Below are 19,474 nucleotides of genomic sequence, written 5' to 3' on the forward strand. Positions count from 1 at the left end.
ATAGATTCTCCACGGCAGCTCCTGGCCTATGGAGCATTCTTCCCCCCTGAAGTTCAGCAGATCTCTAGCCTTCTGAAAAGCACTGAAGACTTGGCTTCAACTCCAAGTGCTGGGATAGGATGAGATGACTGTATGTCAGAAGCTTGATTGGACACCAGGTTTTTGTTTTTAATGGTTATGTTTTTAATAGTTTTTATATGGTTTTGTGTTGCTTTAATTCTTACTGGGAGCTGTCCAGAGTTTGCTATAAGGCAGGTGTTTGTATAGATGTTTTAAATAAATACATAACTCCGCGGACTGATAATTCAGTTTGACCTCACATATTGCTGCCCTACTAAATTAATGTGAAAAGAATTACAAAAACAAAATGGAGTCAGCTCAGAGTTTGGGGCATCACGAATTCACAATAAGATTAAGATCTATAGAACTATGAACATGTGTCAGTATAAAATTTCTGACTTTGGAGAATAGCTGGGGTGTTAAAAATGGTAAGACTTGTGCATTCTGGATATTAGGCTCCTTTTATTTTCTTAAGCAGAAACAGAGGTTTTTATTTATTTAATAACTTGATCTATTATAGGAAAAAAAAATCTGCCACACTTTATAAAAGCCTGAAACTAATCTAATGTCTTGATTTCCACTATTCTGCTCACTTTAACTCTGAAGTTATTTTTTAAATTATGTTTTCAACCAATTAGACTATCTTAAGATTAGTTTCTTTAAATTTGGATTTGAACAGGTATGTGTGTGTGTCTTAACTCAAAGCAATCTTTTAATCTTTTCTTTAATGAATTTTATGGACATGCATGCTTTTAAACCATTCATTCCAATGTTCTTGTCTTCACTTATAAAACCAGAAATGTGGTTTGAATTTAAGACAAGAAATTTATTTCTAAATGATATAGCTGTAGCCTGGGATTGAGAAGTGAAAAAGAATGCTGAAAGATATGCATAATTGGAATATTTTAGGGCTTCTTCATATGTTGCCATCTTAGAAAAAGAAGGGCTTTCTCTATTTAAATGTCCTCCTAATGCCCCCAGGACTTCAGTCCTGTTCGGGAATTGTCCCGATGTCTTTTTACAACATGATCTTAAAAACTAGCCAGACTGCTACTTAATGGACTGTGAGAAATCATCAGGATAGTACAATTTAGTAGGGATATACAGAGAGCCAAACAACATGTAGCTTGCAATTTGCCAAACACAATCTTTTCCCTTTCTGTTCCAGAGATTAAAGCAGGAATAGGTACAGTAATTTAATATTACTGCAAGGAGATACCTGAATAACCATTCACTGTATTAGTGAGATCACTGATTCATCTGTTCTACTCAACTTTTGGTCTGCTTTAATTCCTTGTAATTGCATTTTAATCATGCTCTATAACCCACCTTAATCCAAAATAGTAGTTTAGGGTTTGCCTCAAATTATAGAGAGCATTTTGCAATGTGCTGATAATGGCTGTACTTTGAAAAGATTTGGAAAGCTGAAACAGAAAAGAGGAATTGGGGAACATCACCACTAAGTCCTTGGTATTTACTGTTGCTAGTATCTGTATTACAATATTGTGCAGAATATCATTAAATCATCTTTAGACATTATATAGTATTCTTTTTGCAGGGATGATTCATTTCATGTGGGTTCATAAACATATTATCACAGCAACTATATATTACTTGTTTGTTGGGTTAATGTATAGCATTTCTGAGAAGCTAAGAGCCATGGTTGTAAAGGTTTGGATAAAATTATCTACTTTCACCCTTTACAGTTATAATTAATAAAATATGCAGATAACCTTATTAGGATCTATTCAATAAACTGTCTTTTCATTTTTAATCCTAACTGCCATATTCATGCTTCATTAACTTGTTGCACGAAATGCTTTCAATATAAAACTTTGGCAGTAAAATAATTTCTTATTACAATACAGCTTCTGAGAACTACTTAGGAAAGAGATAAAATATTTCCATAAATTTACATTGCAGCAACAGAAGGCAAGAATTTTTTAAATATAATAGCTTAGTTTTCTTCCAACTACTGTGATTAGGTAAAGGAAAGAAATTCAGGATTTATAACTGAATCATATTGGCATTCTGCAGATTTATTAAAAAGATGTAACAGGAAGGTTAATAGACACAAATAAAATTAAAGCCGAGGTGATTATATCTTTCATTCAGTGAAAACTTATTCCTATTTATATTGTATATGAGATTGTGTTGCCTTCTCCTATGTTATTTATATTGTATATTAATTGTTTTAATGTTTAAGATTTATTTTAATTGTTCATTTTATTATACGCTGCCCAGAATCATGTCAATGAGATGAGTAGTTACATAAAATTGATAATAAGTATCTTAATTAATTTAACTTTGATTCCAATTTACTTAACAAACTGAGTGTATAGTACGGAATGCCAAAACACGATGAATTATTTATATCATTTTTTGGAAAAACAAATTCCATAAAAAAGGTAAGTGAAGACAGCTGGGTAGAATTCCATTAATCCATCAAATGGATATTTTATTAACTTATCTCTGAATCAACACAGCTAATACATATATTTATTTCTACTACTTCATTACTTTACAGATTTTAGTCCAGAGTAACAATGTGGCCGATAAGATCAGTGTTCTCTCAGGAAAAATTGAGGAAATCACCCTACCTGAAAGTGTAGATGTTATAGTTTCTGAGCCAATGGGTTATATGCTATTCAATGAAAGGATGCTGGAAAGTTACCTTCATTCCAAAAAATGGCTGAAGTCCAATGGTGAGTCTATATGTTTGCAGGTTCTGAGGATTTGCATCTCACAGGCAGAAGCCTATGTTTATGAAATATAGCCACTAGTAAGAGAGATCGCTTGTTTCCTTTTGGCACACTTTCGGTATTATATATTAATGGCTTCTTTTCCTCAAAGTTATCTTCATGCAGCCAACAGATTAAATGATTCTATCTTACCCAGCAGCCTTGTCCCCAGTTTTAGGTCTAGATCCCAAGATACCTTGGTTCCCAGACTAGGTTAAAATCTTAACGCAAGTCAACAAAGGAGATCTACCAATCTCTGGTAGCACCAAAATATGGATCAACAGGAAGTAGAGGAAAAAAATGATTTAAAATTCTATTTAAAACTTGTGTAATACAGGCAAGCTTTATCAATAAAGCACCATTTTAGAGAATATGTGGATTCCTTCCTTCCTAAGAGTTGCTTTTATATTGTAATAATTATTAAACTGAAACAACTTACTCTGAATAAAACTGAGTTCAGTGATTTGCTTCAGACTAAAGAGCTTTAGAATTTTAGTGTATAGTCAATACCTTTTTGAAAGTAGCATTAAAATACTTTGCCCATCAAGCTACAAAAATAAATCAATTATCTTCCTAGCTAACAGTCCTTAATTTAAAATATGTGCTTTCTTTTAAATGTCCTATCTCTCCTCCATGTGCTAGTTCTCTATATTGTTAAGCTATTAAACAATTTACCTATTAAAATGCTTTCATCTAGTCATTCCCAAATGTTGAGTTAAGCTTTTATTTAAGTGAAGGATGACTAATAGGCAGTATAAATGTGTAATGTCATAATTCAGTGGTACATTGCATTGAAATGCCATAAGATTTGTAAAATGCTTTGTGGTCATTTGATATTCCTTAATATTCTATTTTTTAATACTGACAATCTCTGACATTATCTATAATAAATTCCTGATAAAGTTGCTGGTAAATTAGCAATAATTATTTATTATAAGTTATATTTTGAATCTTTCCAATAGTGGTGGATGAACTAGAATACATGCTTGCTTTTAATTTAAGGATTTTATTTAAATATCTAATTGTTAATATGATAAAAATTTGAATGCTGTATTAGTTTGTGGCAGTAAGTTAGCATTATCATCTTAAGTGTTCTCTTGTTGTCAATAGATTTACTAAAATGTGACTAAGAATTAAAGCAAAATTTAATATCTATTGTTAATTTACAAAAAAAAATGTATGGAATGGATAGTAAATAATGCCTCTTGGATATTTCCACTAAATTTTTAAGGACTACATAGAAGATTTGAACTTTGCTACTGTATATTATCTTTTGTTCACCAGGAATGATGTTTCCAACATTTAGTGACATTCATTTGGCTCCTTTTTCCGATGAACAACTCTACATGGAACACTACTCCAGAGCCAATTTTTGGTAATAATTGTTTCACTTTTTTCACACAAAAAAGTGTTTTGCTTAGCAATTTAATTGGAATTTTCAAATGAAATGGCTTCTTGAAACCATAAGCAACTAAAGTAACTGCAAAATACTTATTTTTTGGTCTGCAATTGTAGCACTTAAAGTTGATTCTTAGGGCTATTGTTGTATTTATTTATATATCCCTACAAACTTGTTTTAGAGGCTGTGAGAAGTTACAGTCATATTATTTGAACTCTAATTACAGTATAATGCAATGACTTAGTAAATTGATGCCTGGGTCACATTGCTACTCACTATTTGATGCCTTCTTAGTTACAGGCAATAAATTCTTAGGAAAGCATTGTATGTTGTGAGAGTATCACTTGCAAACAAACTGGTAGTAATAACATAATATAACATAATATGGTGCTCAAAGCAAAGAGCTAGAGGGTAATAAGGATAGCATTTAGTGGCAGTATTAAGTCAAGGTTAATATATTATTGATTGAGTCACAGTACAAAAATCAAACAAATAAAAAGTATGAGAAAAAGTGAGAACAGGCCATGGTAATAATGCTACTAAAATAGTAATATTGTGTCAGCCATAAATCAAGAACAAGTAAGATCATTTATAATCTATAATTTGTAGAATTTATAATCTAATCACATGCTTTGGAAATGAGCGGTAGGCACCCGTGCATGCTGTTTGTGCAAATGGAGCTGCGCACGCTCACTTGCGCGAACCCTCCACTCCCCCCTCACTGATCTGCAAAGTGGGAAACGTTGGGGAACTCTGGTTTAACCCTTTGTTTTTCAGTCTTGGCAAATTTGAAAGGCGTAGAGTTGGATTTCCCCAATTCGCCTACCAGTATGGCCAGAGTTGAAATCCACACATTTTAAAGTTGCCAAGTTTGAAAGACAGGGGTTAAACTCATGTGATGAAATGAGGTGTAATTAACAAAATCTTATGCCTTTTAATAACCTTTGTTAGTTGCTAGCTGCTCTTTCATAGGGCATCTAGCTTGGGCTAAATACAGAACCTTGGAAACTGTCAGAAGAATTTTCCACCCTCAGTTGTAATGAGTTAATTAAGATGGAGTACTTTTGATTTAAAGTGTTTCTTTTCAGATTTCTGCCCACCTGGTTAAGTAGCTGTTTATTAGATAGGCTGTTCACCAACTTGTCTGCTTGATTGCTTACGTCTGTTTTCTCCCCCATTTCTTTCTGTCAATTTCTTTCCCATTTTAATCACTATATAAGTTGCTTTTGCAAAACATTCTTTATTCTGAAGACAATATCCTACATGCTTCTGCATTTAAGGAAAACGTCAGTGGATATTTATAGCTCCTATAACCTAGAAATATTTACTTTGTTCAGAAGTCAACTTTACTGAGAATAACTCATTCATTTCATACAGTTTTGCATGTTTCAGAATATTGTGATACAGTTTAGAGTTTACATCTGCAAGCAAACAACCAAGCTCAGAGAGCACCAAGAATGCCATGTATTACAGATCGCCACAAGAGAATGCAGAGCATGACACCTGGAAAGAATGTGTCATAGGTTATAAAATCCAGAACCCCGTAAGTTTTATCAGTGTACCAGTTTAATATAATGGAGAAGGTGCTGATCTAGAAGCCAGGAGGCTGTGAACAGTAGGCCTTCATTAGGCATGAAAACCACCTGGATCACTAACTCAAGACATTGATCAGTGCTGTTGACCTACAGTGGCTTTGCCCGAAATGCCAGTAACTAATCTTGAGACCCTCTACTCTCATAACTTATGCCCTTTTATGAGATATTGTTCAAAGAGGGTTTACAAAAACAAAAACAAAAATTTGTTTATGGTCGAGATGACCCTCTGTACTTCATGAAGATGGTTCTGGAATGTAAGAACTCCTTAGGCAGTATATGCAGTTACCATGTGGGACATCTGGATGTAGTATGCTTAGGACCATGGACTTGAAGAACAGCAGCCAACTGAGTCCACACAGCTGAGCATTATGAAATGTTATTATGGATTCCAGCTGAGGGAAAGGAGGGAGGCATTTTGCAGAATCCTCCACAATGTTCTTCTTGCATTTACAAGGTCAAGACAGGCTGTATCAATGCATTCATGTGAACCTACTCTGGAATACAGACCTTTCTTTTGTGTTTCTTGCTTTCCTTCATTGAAAAGCAAACATTCCCCTCTTCGCTATTAGTACTATGAATTATCACAAGTTTCCACGTGATTGTATATTATTGCTAAGTGACTAGTCTTGCAGCAAGTTTTAAACTTAAGTTTTAAGTTTTTGTGTTCAACAATATGAACACAAGATTTTTTTTCTCTGTTCTGCTTTCTCTTACTGTTTCAATGGAAATGAATGGCTGCATACAAAGCCAATCATATACAATTACACACAATATTTATAGAAAGAGAACTACTGAAACACCTGCAAGATAATTTATTCCAAACTGGGAATCTCAACAAGACTTTCTAAATTCTCCTTAATTATTTGGTGTTCTTTTTATTAATACACAGACAGATGTCTGCAGTGCATTTTAAGATGGATTTTGTTAGGCACTTGTTTACTTCAGGAGTCATTTAACAGCTCATTAAAAAGATGTAATTAAGGACCCCATGATAATTCATGATGTGTAGAGAAAATTATTTATAGCATCTTCTCTTTGCACTTCCTTTTAAGTTGTCTCTCTCCTACTGCTTCCACAAATGTACTTATAATAATTATGCACTTCCATTTGCAAACATAAATTTAAATTTATCACAGATGTACACAGACAAGTGTATGCAATTTAATTTATTTGTGCATGTACACACACACATATGCCCATTCATTACATTGTACTTACAATGTACAAGATGTAACATCTGATGTAGACTCTTACAAATATAATTAAATAGTTAAATATAAATGTAAAAAACTAAACTAAAAATTGCAAAACAATAAAATAGGTAACAGTCCCATGGCTACACTCTATGCAGGAAAATAAAAATGGTAATTATCTGGAATTGTAAGAATACAGTAATGAGCTTGCCAAACAGATATCCCTTTAGAGAGTATATTTTACAGTTTGAGATACATAGGCTTGGTGACAAAATGGGAAATTAAGAACAGGGTTATGGAATGGAGATATGTACTTGGGGAAAATATATAGGCACTTCCCTCTTACCATTTGAGTTCAGATCTAGGACAGACATGGTCACAATCCCACCCCTAACCAATTGTATGACACTACCACTGCGGATTGCAATTACAATATGCCTATATGCCATGGCCTCTTTTTTTAAATTTACCTTGAAGGGAGAAATGCCATTTCAGCAAATGCAGCTTGAAAAATGTCAGTGTATTACAACATTGCCTTGTATTTCCAGTTACCAGCTGTTCTCACTATGCTCAGTCAGAAGTCTGAAAAATGAATTGGCTGTCAGTTCTTGGATTTCTATATAGTACTTAGAAATAGAGAGACATGACCAAACTCATGGTGTCATTATGCCTAAATTGATCTGCCAACAGTCTGAATCAATCTTGAATACATTTTAAAATATTTGGGAAGGATTAAGAGATGGAAGGCTGATCATCTGGAATATCTCTTGTAATTTCTGAGGATGAGTGTAGAGTAATATACCTTCCACTGTATTTTTGCAATGGTAGCAGTTCTTTACTCTGAGACCCACTCAGGTTGTATTGTGCACACAGTGAAACATTTATTTTACAAATATTTTGGCTAATCTAGAAAACTAAACAAGGGTTGTCTTTGATTAACATTTACATATGAGATCACGTGGGAAATCCAGGTTTTTAAGATGCATTACATTGGGAATTTCAGAATACATTCTGGAAGAAAGTAATGTCAAACTGTTCCCATATTTTTGGTAAGAAAGTGGTACTATCACCCCAAATGCAATTTGAAGATTTTAACTATCTATTAGGACCCCTCTAAAGTCTCTGGCTAAAATATATAAATATAAAAGCTTAACTTTAATATTATCATCTGGTCCTTCAAAATTGGCTGGAAATATTCTTTTGGAATGTTTTAACCACTTTATTTATAGTTCTATAAGTAGAAAGAGAACTATAAATATAGAACTATATAGTTCTCTTGTAAAAGTAAATGTGTTGTGGCCTTTCTATTTTTTTAAGATAGTAAACACAAACTAGTTCGATAGGCTGCTTTGTTTTCTTGCCTAGATGTAATTTTTATGTCGGAGAAAACTTGCACATCTTATGCGCTGTGCTTACTATGTTACCTGTTACCTGACTAGTTTGATTTACTTAATGCATCGCTAAAGTATCTCCAAAAACAGTATGGTTACTCTGACTCTGCAATACTAAGTTGATCTTTATTTTTATCTTAAACATGGTTTCTTATAGAAGAACTAACTGCACTTAAATTACTTTCCATTTAACTGTGCAATGCTAAGCGTGTGATTCAAAATTATTTATACAGCAGTAGTTCACGTTGTGTTGAGAAGTATACTTTTGGCAGACATTAATTTGTTTGAATGAATGTGTACTTCTTTCTCTCATAGTAACATGTCATTTTCCAATGAAAATTGTTTTCTGCTTGTTACTTTCTAAAATTGTTGAGTATGTGATGTTGATTTGATGAGGTTTTGGAACTTTTGTATATTGGATTTTGCTGCACTCAACCCTGGAAACTACTTCTGCGTAAATACCAGTACTTGTAGCAGTGCTTTACGTGGTAATAAAGTTTGGCATCTGAGAACGACATATGTTTGCTGATATAAAGTATCAATCAAGATAAATAAAGTCTCTGTTGATTACAATGTATCAATAAAGATACTAAACTCAGTGAAGCAAAAATTTGAAAAAGAAGAGGTAGGTCCTCAAATTGACAACATAAATATGCTGAGCCATAGTTGAAGAAGTTTTTAATTCGCCTTGCCTAATTTGGTATCCTCCAGATGTGTGTTATTCATTATTCTTATCATATCCCGCAGACAAGCAACTTGGAAAAGGCTGTTCGAATTAATATGCCATTATCACATTGCAATATTCTCCACTTACGCCACCTAGATCCAGGTTCTTTTGAATTCTGGCTAAATATAGGCACAGCTGTTGAGATTCATATATTTCTTATTTATTAAATGTTCCACTTGTCCAAAAGGATATCTGTGCTAGCTTTTGTAGTTTTATCTTTGTGTAAGGCACTCCTCAAAACCATGGCTCTGGATATCCATTTAATCTTTTTTTCTAAAAATTTTTGTCCATATAGAAAGTCAACAACATGGCCACAAATAAAAACTTTTCTTTGCTTTTGCTTATCATATACCTTAATTCTATAAATCGAATTAAGAGGCATATTCATTCTTTTGTTAACTAAATTAAAAGGCCTGAGATAGTAGAATGCTGTATTATAGATATCTAGTTTCAAATCAGTGTGCTATTTAATCATACAATATATAGAGTTCTAGTGGTGAAAATAACGTATATTGGATAGCAAAGATCAGAGTGGCATCAGTCACAAATCTATAATTACTTTTGGCCTTAGACCAGGATTAAAAATCCTGTGAAGCAATTCTTTGTGTGAGCCCAAGACTTCAGCATCAACGCTATCACCACAAATATTTTTTAATTGAGATCCATGTGGAGCACAACTTTTGTTCAAAAATTGAACATTTCCATTATGTCCAGGTACTTGCTGTCTTTGACTGATAAGTCTGCTATAATGTTTTTGGCCCATTCTTTTTCATCTTCATTCATACATATGGTCCTAATATAGGAGCATTTTGATTTGGTTCAAGCCTGGATTTTTCTCTTGTCTAGTTGTAGTTTCTCCCTCGATTGGTGCATAAAATCCATTCCAAGGGCCAGAGTATCCTCGATAAGTTATTTTTCTGCTTTCTTACTTAGAGACCTCCCATCTCTTTTGCATTTAAAAATATTATTTTCCTCTGTAAAAAGCACATATGAAATCCATATCCAGATTCCATGCATGAGGAGGTTGTAAAAGCCAGCTTGGGCTTCTGCCTATCAGCAAAAGGTTTAAGGAGAGTGTTAGCACATAAGTAACACAATTAATGTTGTAGCTGAATGGTGACCATTAATTCTTTCAAAGTTCAACCAAATTGCTTAAGGTTCTGGACTTTTTTTTACAGAGTTAATTACTTAAGCAGTTAGCAATAAAAAAAACACACAGAGTCAGAACAAACATTTTTACAATTAAAAAATGCTTTGGGCAGTCTTCATGTTGAGAGAGAGAGAGAGAGAGATTGTTTTTTAACAATGTATGAACCTAACATTGTTATATGAGATCCGTAAGACTTTTTTCGTGCAATTTAATTTAAAAAGCAAAACAAATACATTCTTCCTTCCAGGTATCAGCAATGTTTTTATGGGGTAAATCTGTCCAGTCTCCGTAATGCAGCTGTAGATGAGTACTTCAGACAGCCCATTGTAGTAAGTTAACTGCTATTTTTATTTCTTTTTTTAAAAAATGCTTTGTCTTTCTTTTACATTATACTTCAAAGGCAGCCATTTTTTCCCCAATCTGGGAGCTTTTGAGATTTCTCAGAATATGTCCTTCCAAAAGGAAAGGACAAAAGGACATGTTCAGTTTTTCAAAGTTCTCACTGGTTGATTGTCCTCATCTTAGCATAGGTTCTTCTCAAGCCACATTTTGCTCTTTTACAGCTTATTAAAATTAGTCTATAGTATCCTGAAGCCTTCATTATGATTAAAATCAACCTACCTTCTCTCTTTAACTCTTCATACTTTTTTTCCTTTTTTTATATAGAAGTAGTCCTCATTTAACAAACACTTGGTCAACAACCGTTTGAAGTCACAAGGATGTTGAACAGGTGGTACAGGTAGTCCCCGACTTACAACAGTTCATTTAGTGACCATTCAAGGTTACAACTGCACTGAAAAAAAATGACGTATGACCATTTTTCAGTTATGACCATTGCAGCATCCTCATGGTCACATGATTTACATTCAGACGCTTGATAACTGGCTCATATTTATGACTGTTGCGGTGTCCCCAGGGAGTCATGTGATTCCCTTTTGCGGCCTTCTGACAAACAAAGTCAATGGGGAAGCCAGATTCACTCAACAATCGTGTTACTAGCAAGAAAAAGCATAAAATGGGTCAAAACTCACTTAACAAACTTCTCATTCAGCAACATAAACTTTGGGCTCAATTGTGGTCATAAGTCGAGGACTACCTGTACTTATGATCGGTCCTCAGAGTCAAAGTTCTGGCCATCCTGGGGGCCCCCCCATGGTCATGGGTGATTTGCAAGTGGCTTGCACTCATCACGATAGTTGCAAGATCCCGTTTCATGGGATCACCATTTGCAATCCTTCCTGCCAGCTTCCCACAAGCAAAGTCAATGGGGAAACGGGCAGGAAAGTTTGCAAGTCTCTTTGGTAAGATACTCACACCCCTGCAAACTTTTCCTGAAGAGCCTGGCTATGGAGTACGAGACCTTAGTGGTCTCATACCTCATAGCACACATGCATGCCTGCATCATTCCCACCCCCATCCTGGCCATTCCCCACCATAACTCTTACACACTTTCTCCCACCTGACTTACCTGCCTGATGGCCTCCTTGTAAGCCAACTAGGACTTAAGACTTCCTTCCAGCCTTGCCTTTGACTTTGCCTATTGGAAGCTTGCAGGAAATTGAAGGGAGATCCTTGCTTAATGACCCACAATCCTTGCTTAACGATGGCAAAGGAGTGCCGGGATTGCCATTACTAAGTGATGCAGTCCCATGACATCCTGTTTTGCAAATGTTTTGCTTAACAGTGGAAATTCCGGTCCCAATTACCATCATAACCCGAGGACTATCAGTATTTTGAATCCAAAATATCCAAACTAAGAAGAAAAAAATGGTATCCCATGAATAGTTGCTTAGTTAATTTCATTACTATTTTTCTAGTTGAAATCATTGTACTTCCAAACAGATTTTCCAGTGGCAACAAGAGAAAAATTATTTCATCTCTCTCCCTTAGAGAAAACGTTTAAGCTGATACTTAGCATCCATTTCTGGGTGTATAAATATGTTTTGAAGCAGAGCACAGCCAATTCTTTCTAAAATATGTGTAAAATGGCATCAGAAGCACTCATTTTTAAATTGATTCACTTACATGCTAAACTGAAGAATATATATAAAGCAACATTAAAGGATCAATATGTAACATGTATTTTTTTAATAAAAAAGAGAAAAGAAGTATGGAAATTATATTATAAACAACAGAACTCCAAAATCTTCTAACCATATTGCTAAGTCTCCTTTGCCTCTTTGTTGATTTTTTTTTTTTTTTTTTTGGTTACAGGTCCAGACAGTAGTGGGAATATATGTGCTACTTGATTGCTTGAAAATATTCATCAATGAGAAATATTGCTCATTTTTTAAAAGTTGTAATTTATGATAATCTGATCCAAAGTAATGAGATGTCTATCATTTATTGTTGAAATGAATTCAGAGGATTTTATTTGGATAGGAAGAGTTTATATGTAGAACATGTTTATGAACATGTTTTTTAAGTGAAAGGCATAGCAGGTTTAATTTATGAAAATGTATATTCTTTATTCACTATATTTTTTCCAAAAACGGGGGAAAAATCAAGTGGAATTATGTAAGACTATCTGGAGCTCTGGAGCTGCTATTTGTTTCTTTACAATGTGCCCATTTCTATTATATAATAATAAATAGTTTTTGTGTCTTTTACACCTCAAGATTACTTTGACTGGCCCCAAAAGTTTTATGTGCTGATAATTACCTGCATGGGTTATTACCGAGATGAGCGATTTGTAGGAAATATCAGAGCTGTAGGCTAGACTGGATTGTAAAAAAAATAATCTTAGAAATTGGCAGTAATAAATCACTTTCATGCTACTAAGAAAACAAAATGGACTTGCCAAAGAAGAAAACAGGAACTGAGTTTGACTTGAAGGAGACTTAACATTTATTTTGGCTTGGCTTGGTGTTGGTTTGGTGATATATACAAGGAAGGAATGCTTAAGCTTACCACCAGTTTCTGTTTTTTACACACGTGCACACCCACTAAGATGTTGCCCAGTCCCATTAGAGAATGTAAAAATCTCACATGAAAATACAAATATCTCATAAAACTTTGAGATTCTATCGTAAAAATCTTATGAAAAATCATGTGAAAACATTGAAATGATTTCCCAAGATTTCAACACATTTATTTTTATATTTAACATTGGGATTTCATATGGAAGTTGTCAGACCTAGTTGCCAACCCTACTCTAGGTCATAATATGTGTTCTTTCTTTTCCATTTTTATTTGCAGGACACATTTGACATTAGAATTTTGATGGCCCGGACTGTGAAATACACTGTCAGTTTTCTTGAAGCAGAAGAGGAAGATTTGCACAGGTGAGAGTCTATTCTCCCATTTCACAATATTCCATTTTAAACCACTATTTCTTGGCATAGTTTTCACTTTATTAGCAAGCTAGTCACTGTAGGGATACACTCAAAATATGTAGTTCTTTCTTATCCTAGAGTAATGTGCTCTAAAAAGCCAGTCTAGTTAAAGCATCAGGCTAGAAACCAGGAGACCCTAAGTTCCAATCCTGCCTTAGATTCAAAGCCAGCTGGGTGACCTTAAGCCAGTCACTTTCTCTAAGCTCTAGGAAGGAGGCAATGGCAAATCACTGCTGAAAAACCATGCCAAGAAAACTGCAGTGACTCGTCCAAGCAGTCTGCAAGAATTGGACACAATTGAACGGAAGGAAAAAAAAGTTCTCTACTAAAATAACCATAGCATGATGGTTATTTAGAGTGGAAGATAAAGTGACCCAACCCATGTGCATTGGCATTTTATTGTATGCCATCCAATTTAGGCAGGTCTTAGATAATTGGATAAAAAAAGTTGTTATAGCCACTCCTTGCATTCTGATGTTGCTTCTAAAATGTGTTCTTGAAACACAGAATTTGGCCTTGTAATGAGAGTACAAATGAACCTAGGAATTTTGTCTTGAGTGTTGATCACCTCAATTGAACTAAATTAATTTTCTTTGCCTTTGGACCCCAGTCCTTTTTTTAAGGATTGCATGGTGCTAAATTTAGTAAATATGCTCAGTAAATATTTCATCCAGAAAAGCTATTATTTTTGATACAATTCCTGGGATGAAAATCCATTTAATTTGATTCCTAATCAAATGTTTTAAGGATGCCGATCTTCACTTGTGACACTTTCATATATTTAATTGCGGTTTTCTAATTGTGTTGTTAATCTTTTCTTATTTCCTTCTGCAGAGTGGAAATCCCTTTTGTGTTTCAAATGATGCAATCTGGATTAATCCATGGCTTGGCGTTTTGGTTTGATGTGGCATTTGTTGGCTCACTGTATGTATTTTTCCCTTCTTTCCAACATTGATTGAGTTGGCCAAATCAAAAACAAATACTAAATTGAGGCTATTTTAGAGAATGTAGTGAATCAAAAATAAATCACATCCTGAGTGGATTTAGGATGTCATCCAGAAATTAACACTTTATAAGACAGATGGGAGGAAAGGAAAGAATCCAACATCCATGGCAATAAAATAGACTTGTTTTCTATTTCTGTTTTGTATCTTGTTGTACCTTCAAGATTGACCAATGTTACAGCCACATATGCTTTTTTAAGGACAAGCTCCCATCATCAGAAGCTTATACCCCAGTGAAACTGATCAGCCTTAAATGTGTTACCAGACTTGAAGTCTATTTTGTCATTTTAGAGCAGGGATCCTCAAGCCAGGTCCATAGACCAGCATTGGCATGCCAGCAACTGGGCCACACAAACAAGTGAAGCCCCATCAATGGCAGCATGCAAAACTTTGCCCCCTCTGGTCTGTGGAAAAACCTTTCTCCATGGAACTGGTCCCTGGTGCCCAAAAAGTTGGGGAATGCTGTTTTAGAGCAGGGGTCTCCAACCTTGGCAACTTTAAACCTGGTGGACTTCAACTCCCAGCATTCCCCACCAGGCTTAAAGTTGCCAAGGTTGGAAACCTCTGTTTTAGAATATATTATTAGAGCATATATTTAAAGCACAAATCTTCTGCTGAAGGAAGCATTCTTCTGGGAACCATAACTCTATTAAGCTGAAGTTCCATCTGTTCTCAAAATAACATAGGAACTGTGCTATTATCTTTTTTTTTTTTTTTGAACATTCAGAAAATACAGCAACCTTAATTTCCATTTCTTCCCATTGATTTCCCATTTTAAGGGTAACAGTTTGGCTCTCTACTGCTCCAACAGAGCCTCTGACCCATTGGTATCAAGTGCGCTGCCTTTTTCAAACTCCTCTCTTTGCCAAAGAAGGGGAGACACTTTCAGGGGAAGTCTTATTTGTAGCAAATAAACGGTATGTAAATTTCTTTCATGGTTGTACGAAAGATTAATTCTCTCCAGTTCTCTTACCTAATGTCTAGTGGAATAATTATTTTTAGTGGAATAACATTAGTTGTTTCCTGTTACTTTTAACACCGGTGGAGTCAATAGAGGTGTATTTTAGGCAATCTGATGTAGCAGCAGATGTGTTTAGCTAGGGGAAAAAAGCTAACAGATCCTGCAAAAAAAAAAAAAAAAGATATAAATAAGAACCAGCGCGTGCATACAGTAGACTAGAAGTTAGTCGTTATGGATGTCCAGAATCTTTAGCTTTTGGGGGCTGGTGGGGACATCTGAAGACATCTATGAGTGCTCTTGCCAATGGTTGCCTGAAGGGCTTCCCCACTCACAAAATGGCTGCCATGGAAGATATAACCATTCCCAATGAACCAGCGTTATTGTAAGTTTTTTTATTTTTTTCGTCCTGAAAGATTAGCATGTTTTTTTCAATTGAATTGTATAGTTTATATGTTATATGAAAGGTAGAAAAATTCTGAAGTGATTTATCTTGGTCTGATTTTTTTTTACATCTCAAACACTTGGTTTTTTGACAGGGGTGTGTAGACTTTCTGTATCCGCTGTGGTATTCTGTTTTCCTGTCATAACTTTGAGGATGGGTCATAAGTCACTTTTTTTGAAGCTGCCATAACTTTTAACTGTAGTTAAATAAACAGTTGTAGCTCAAGGACTACTTCTACCAAAGGGACTTATTTATAATAATTCAATTTTATCTCAACATTATTTACAGTACTGGTAATGTTATGCACTAATGATGCATGAGCTCATTCTTCAAAAATTTGCTTGTGAAGTGTCTCAAAAATATGTGCTATGGAGACAAATACATTACCAATGAAAGATAATATTTGTAGCTCAGGATTGAAATGAGGGCTCCTTGGTGCTCTCTGAGTTGGCTTGTTTTCTTGCAGACGTTTCATTACCCAAACTAGGTAACATTATCAGTGCTAGTAAGGAGTGGGGTTTGCTCTCACTGATGATGTTACCTAGGTTACCTAGGTTGTGATCTGTAAGAAAACAAGCCCAGAGAGCACCAAGGAGCCCTCACAGCTACATTAAATTCCTAAATTCAGTATTTTTGTTTTTGCAGTCACATAAAGCCATGACAGAACCCAAATGTTTCTTTTGTATCTTTATTGGAAAGTTCCCACCCCCAAATTCAGTACTGCTAATACATTTTTATGAGAAAAAGTTCTGGAGAATGTGTACAAAATATCACAAAACAGTAATTTCATTTCAGGGTCAAATGATCAAAACCAGAGTATCAACCCACTTATTGGGTTGATACATATCCAATTGCTTACATTATCCAGTTGCTTACATTATACAATATCCAATTGCTTATATTAAAACTGTATTTCCTATTTATGATGCAGGCAAAGTTATGACATCCAGATTGTTGCCATAGTGGATGAGACAGGCTTTAAATCAGGCAATGTGCTTGATTTAAAGAATCCATTCTTTAGGTAAGAAGTGCCTTGAGCTTTGATTCATAGTAATAGCTATGAATTATAAAATGATTTCTATTTTAGAATGTATAAGTAAACAGCTAATACTGTCTCTTGTTAGGAAGAAGAAACACTGCTTATTCGCACTGAACCCAGAGCATAAAATTTTGCCATGTATAAGTGATTTGAGTGGGACCACCCCCCCATTTTTCCAATTTTCATACTTTGTTTCACCCACTCGATTTGATGCAATGTTGGGTACCGCTTAATCTCCAGTTTTCTCATAATGTCTTCATTGTGATCGTAATTGTGAATGTGGCCACCATGATATGATACAAATTAGATTTATGGACATGTGGTGATTTCAATGAAAATAAACGAAGGCATGTGGCTTTCATTAAGTCATTGCATGCATCCAGATAGAGCTTTCATTGTGCAAATTCTATCTGCTGAAACATCTTGTATGCATCATCCAACTTTTACTTTTTGAAACATTTTTATAGGTACGCTTAGATTTGATGAAACTAACCTGCTGGAAGAACAGCCAGGATTATAAACAAACCAAGGAGTCTTTGAACAGTTAAATACGAGCATATTGGCATTGCTGCTTCTGTGAAATTTGTATGTACGTATTAAAAAAAAATATTTTCTACAAATTGTATAATATTTGTGAAAACTATTTTTTCAGATGTATATCTCCAGCGTTTAAACACATCTGTTTGGAACTGTAATCCACTGTAATGAATAAATGATACTTGGTTGACGTAGCACTTTTACTTTGAAATTTGTTATGGTGGAATCAGCAGGAATACGTAATGTATAAATTTGAAATGTTAGTCCCATGTTGCTCTTTGGAATTATTCTGTTTGTCAATGGAGATTCTCAATCATCCATGTCATGGTTGCCCCAAAAGTGATTTTTCCAAAAGGCAACTGGACTTTTTTTTTTTTTCCTTTAAAAACATTTCACTTCTTAAATGAGAAGCAAAATGTTTTCAAAGGAAAAAACAAGAAAGTCCATTTATCTTTTAGAAAAAAACATATTTGGGATAATTATTCTTTTGGTTCCAACTTAAGTGAAATTGGATTGCTACAGGAGATTGTATTTGATTTCTTTTTGTAATGCTGACATTCCTTTCACTTTTATTCTTTTCTCTGAAATATTTTTAACATAACCTACTTCAAGTCTCTCTCTCTCTCTCTCTCTCTCTCTCTCTATATATATATATATATATATATATATATATATATATATAGAAAGAGAGAGAGAGAGAGAGAAAGAGAAAGAGAAAGAATGAATGAATGTGGGAATAATACGAACAAAAAGCTAAGATTATAGTATTGACAATGTTAATTTAAATATTGATACATTTAAATATCTAGAGTTTATTTTCAGTTAGCCAATAATAATTAACTACCTTGTGGCAAATGGCATTAGAGTACTTGGATGTCACCAACCTAAAACAATATTAATTGTTGGCGGGTGGGGGAAACAAGTCATGTGTCACTCAACAATCCAGCCTTCTTAAAATAAACTTTAGATAGAAGAGCATAAAACCTCTGCATCCATTTGTATATATTATGTAAATATAAACAAATATGTAAAATATAAAGAGGTCTTAACAGAGAGATTTTCAAAAATGTATTATAACCACCATCCTTCCCCAGTCCTTCTACTTTCATTTTGAGTTTCTAGTTGGTCATTTAATTAGTCATGTTTTATGTCCACATGGATGCAGCCTGAAGTATTTAACCATGAAGTCCTATTTGATGTGAAATCATTCTTTAGGACTTTGCTAGGGATTGTTTAGAGCTTAAAAAGAGAGAAGTTTGCAAAAAGATTGAAAAAGTAATTGACTAAGAGACATGAAGTCATCTACCAGTATCTTGAATAAGGTATTTTTCAGTGCAACCTAATAACAGCACCTGTTTGGGGAAAAAACAACTAAATTTGCTCTGCTTCTTTTTTTTTTAAAGTTAAACTTAAAGTCACTCATCTCGCCAAATGCAACTCTAGGTGGAATACAAGTGTTCAATAAAAATACCATATAAAACCTTAAGATAATAAATTTAGAGATCAGAAATTTAAAAGTTGATTAAAATTAACTTGGAGAGGAAAAGAACAGGTGCACACAGGAAGGATGTGGGTCACAACTAATCCATTAACCCCCATTGGGATGTCACTCTCCCATTGGAGCCCCATGCCCGCTGGCAGAGCCATGTCTTCAAATCCTTTCCGAGAGTCAAAAGGATGTTTGCCAATCTCACCTCGGAGAGCATGTTATTCCAGAGAGTGGGAGCCACAGCAGAAAAAGCTCTTCTCTGGATTGCATCAGCCAAAGTTCCTCGATCAACAAGATCCGCAACGTACCTCTTCTGCTGGCTTGGGTGGGATGGGCTAATCCCATTGGGGTGAGACCGTTCCCTGGGTAAGATGGGTAATACCCCAGGCAATACTTTTCAAGAGAGGATAG

At 34.7% G+C, this 19,474-nt stretch overlaps 1 protein-coding gene across 2 annotated transcripts in view; it reads left to right on the plus strand.

Annotated features, from left to right (window-relative positions):
• Positions 1-17,768, plus strand: part of LOC113417354 (histone-arginine methyltransferase CARM1-like) — a 53,999-nt gene extending 36,231 nt beyond the window's left edge. Inside the window, exons 6-13 of one of the 2 annotated variants that reach the window (XM_026675716.2) lie at positions 2,588-2,765; positions 4,086-4,176; positions 10,504-10,585; positions 13,455-13,540; positions 14,426-14,515; positions 15,375-15,512; positions 16,930-17,019; positions 17,505-17,768. In XM_026675716.2, coding sequence (XP_026531501.1) covers positions 2,588-2,765; positions 4,086-4,176; positions 10,504-10,585; positions 13,455-13,540; positions 14,426-14,515; positions 15,375-15,512; positions 16,930-17,019; positions 17,505-17,514 — 765 coding nt within the window. In that variant the 3' untranslated portion in view covers positions 17,515-17,768. The remainder of the gene's footprint in view (positions 1-2,587; positions 2,766-4,085; positions 4,177-10,503; positions 10,586-13,454; positions 13,541-14,425; positions 14,516-15,374; positions 15,513-16,929; positions 17,020-17,504) is intronic. The other variant, XM_026675724.2, reaches the window with a different exon arrangement.
• The last annotated feature ends 1,706 nt before the right edge of the window (positions 17,769-19,474 follow it).

Source organism: Notechis scutatus, chromosome 2, assembly GCF_049901735.1.
Source record: "Notechis scutatus isolate UNSWTSFEM ecotype Mainland chromosome 2, rNotScu1.2, whole genome shotgun sequence".
In the NCBI taxonomy this organism is placed as follows: domain Eukaryota; kingdom Metazoa; phylum Chordata; class Lepidosauria; order Squamata; family Elapidae; genus Notechis; species Notechis scutatus.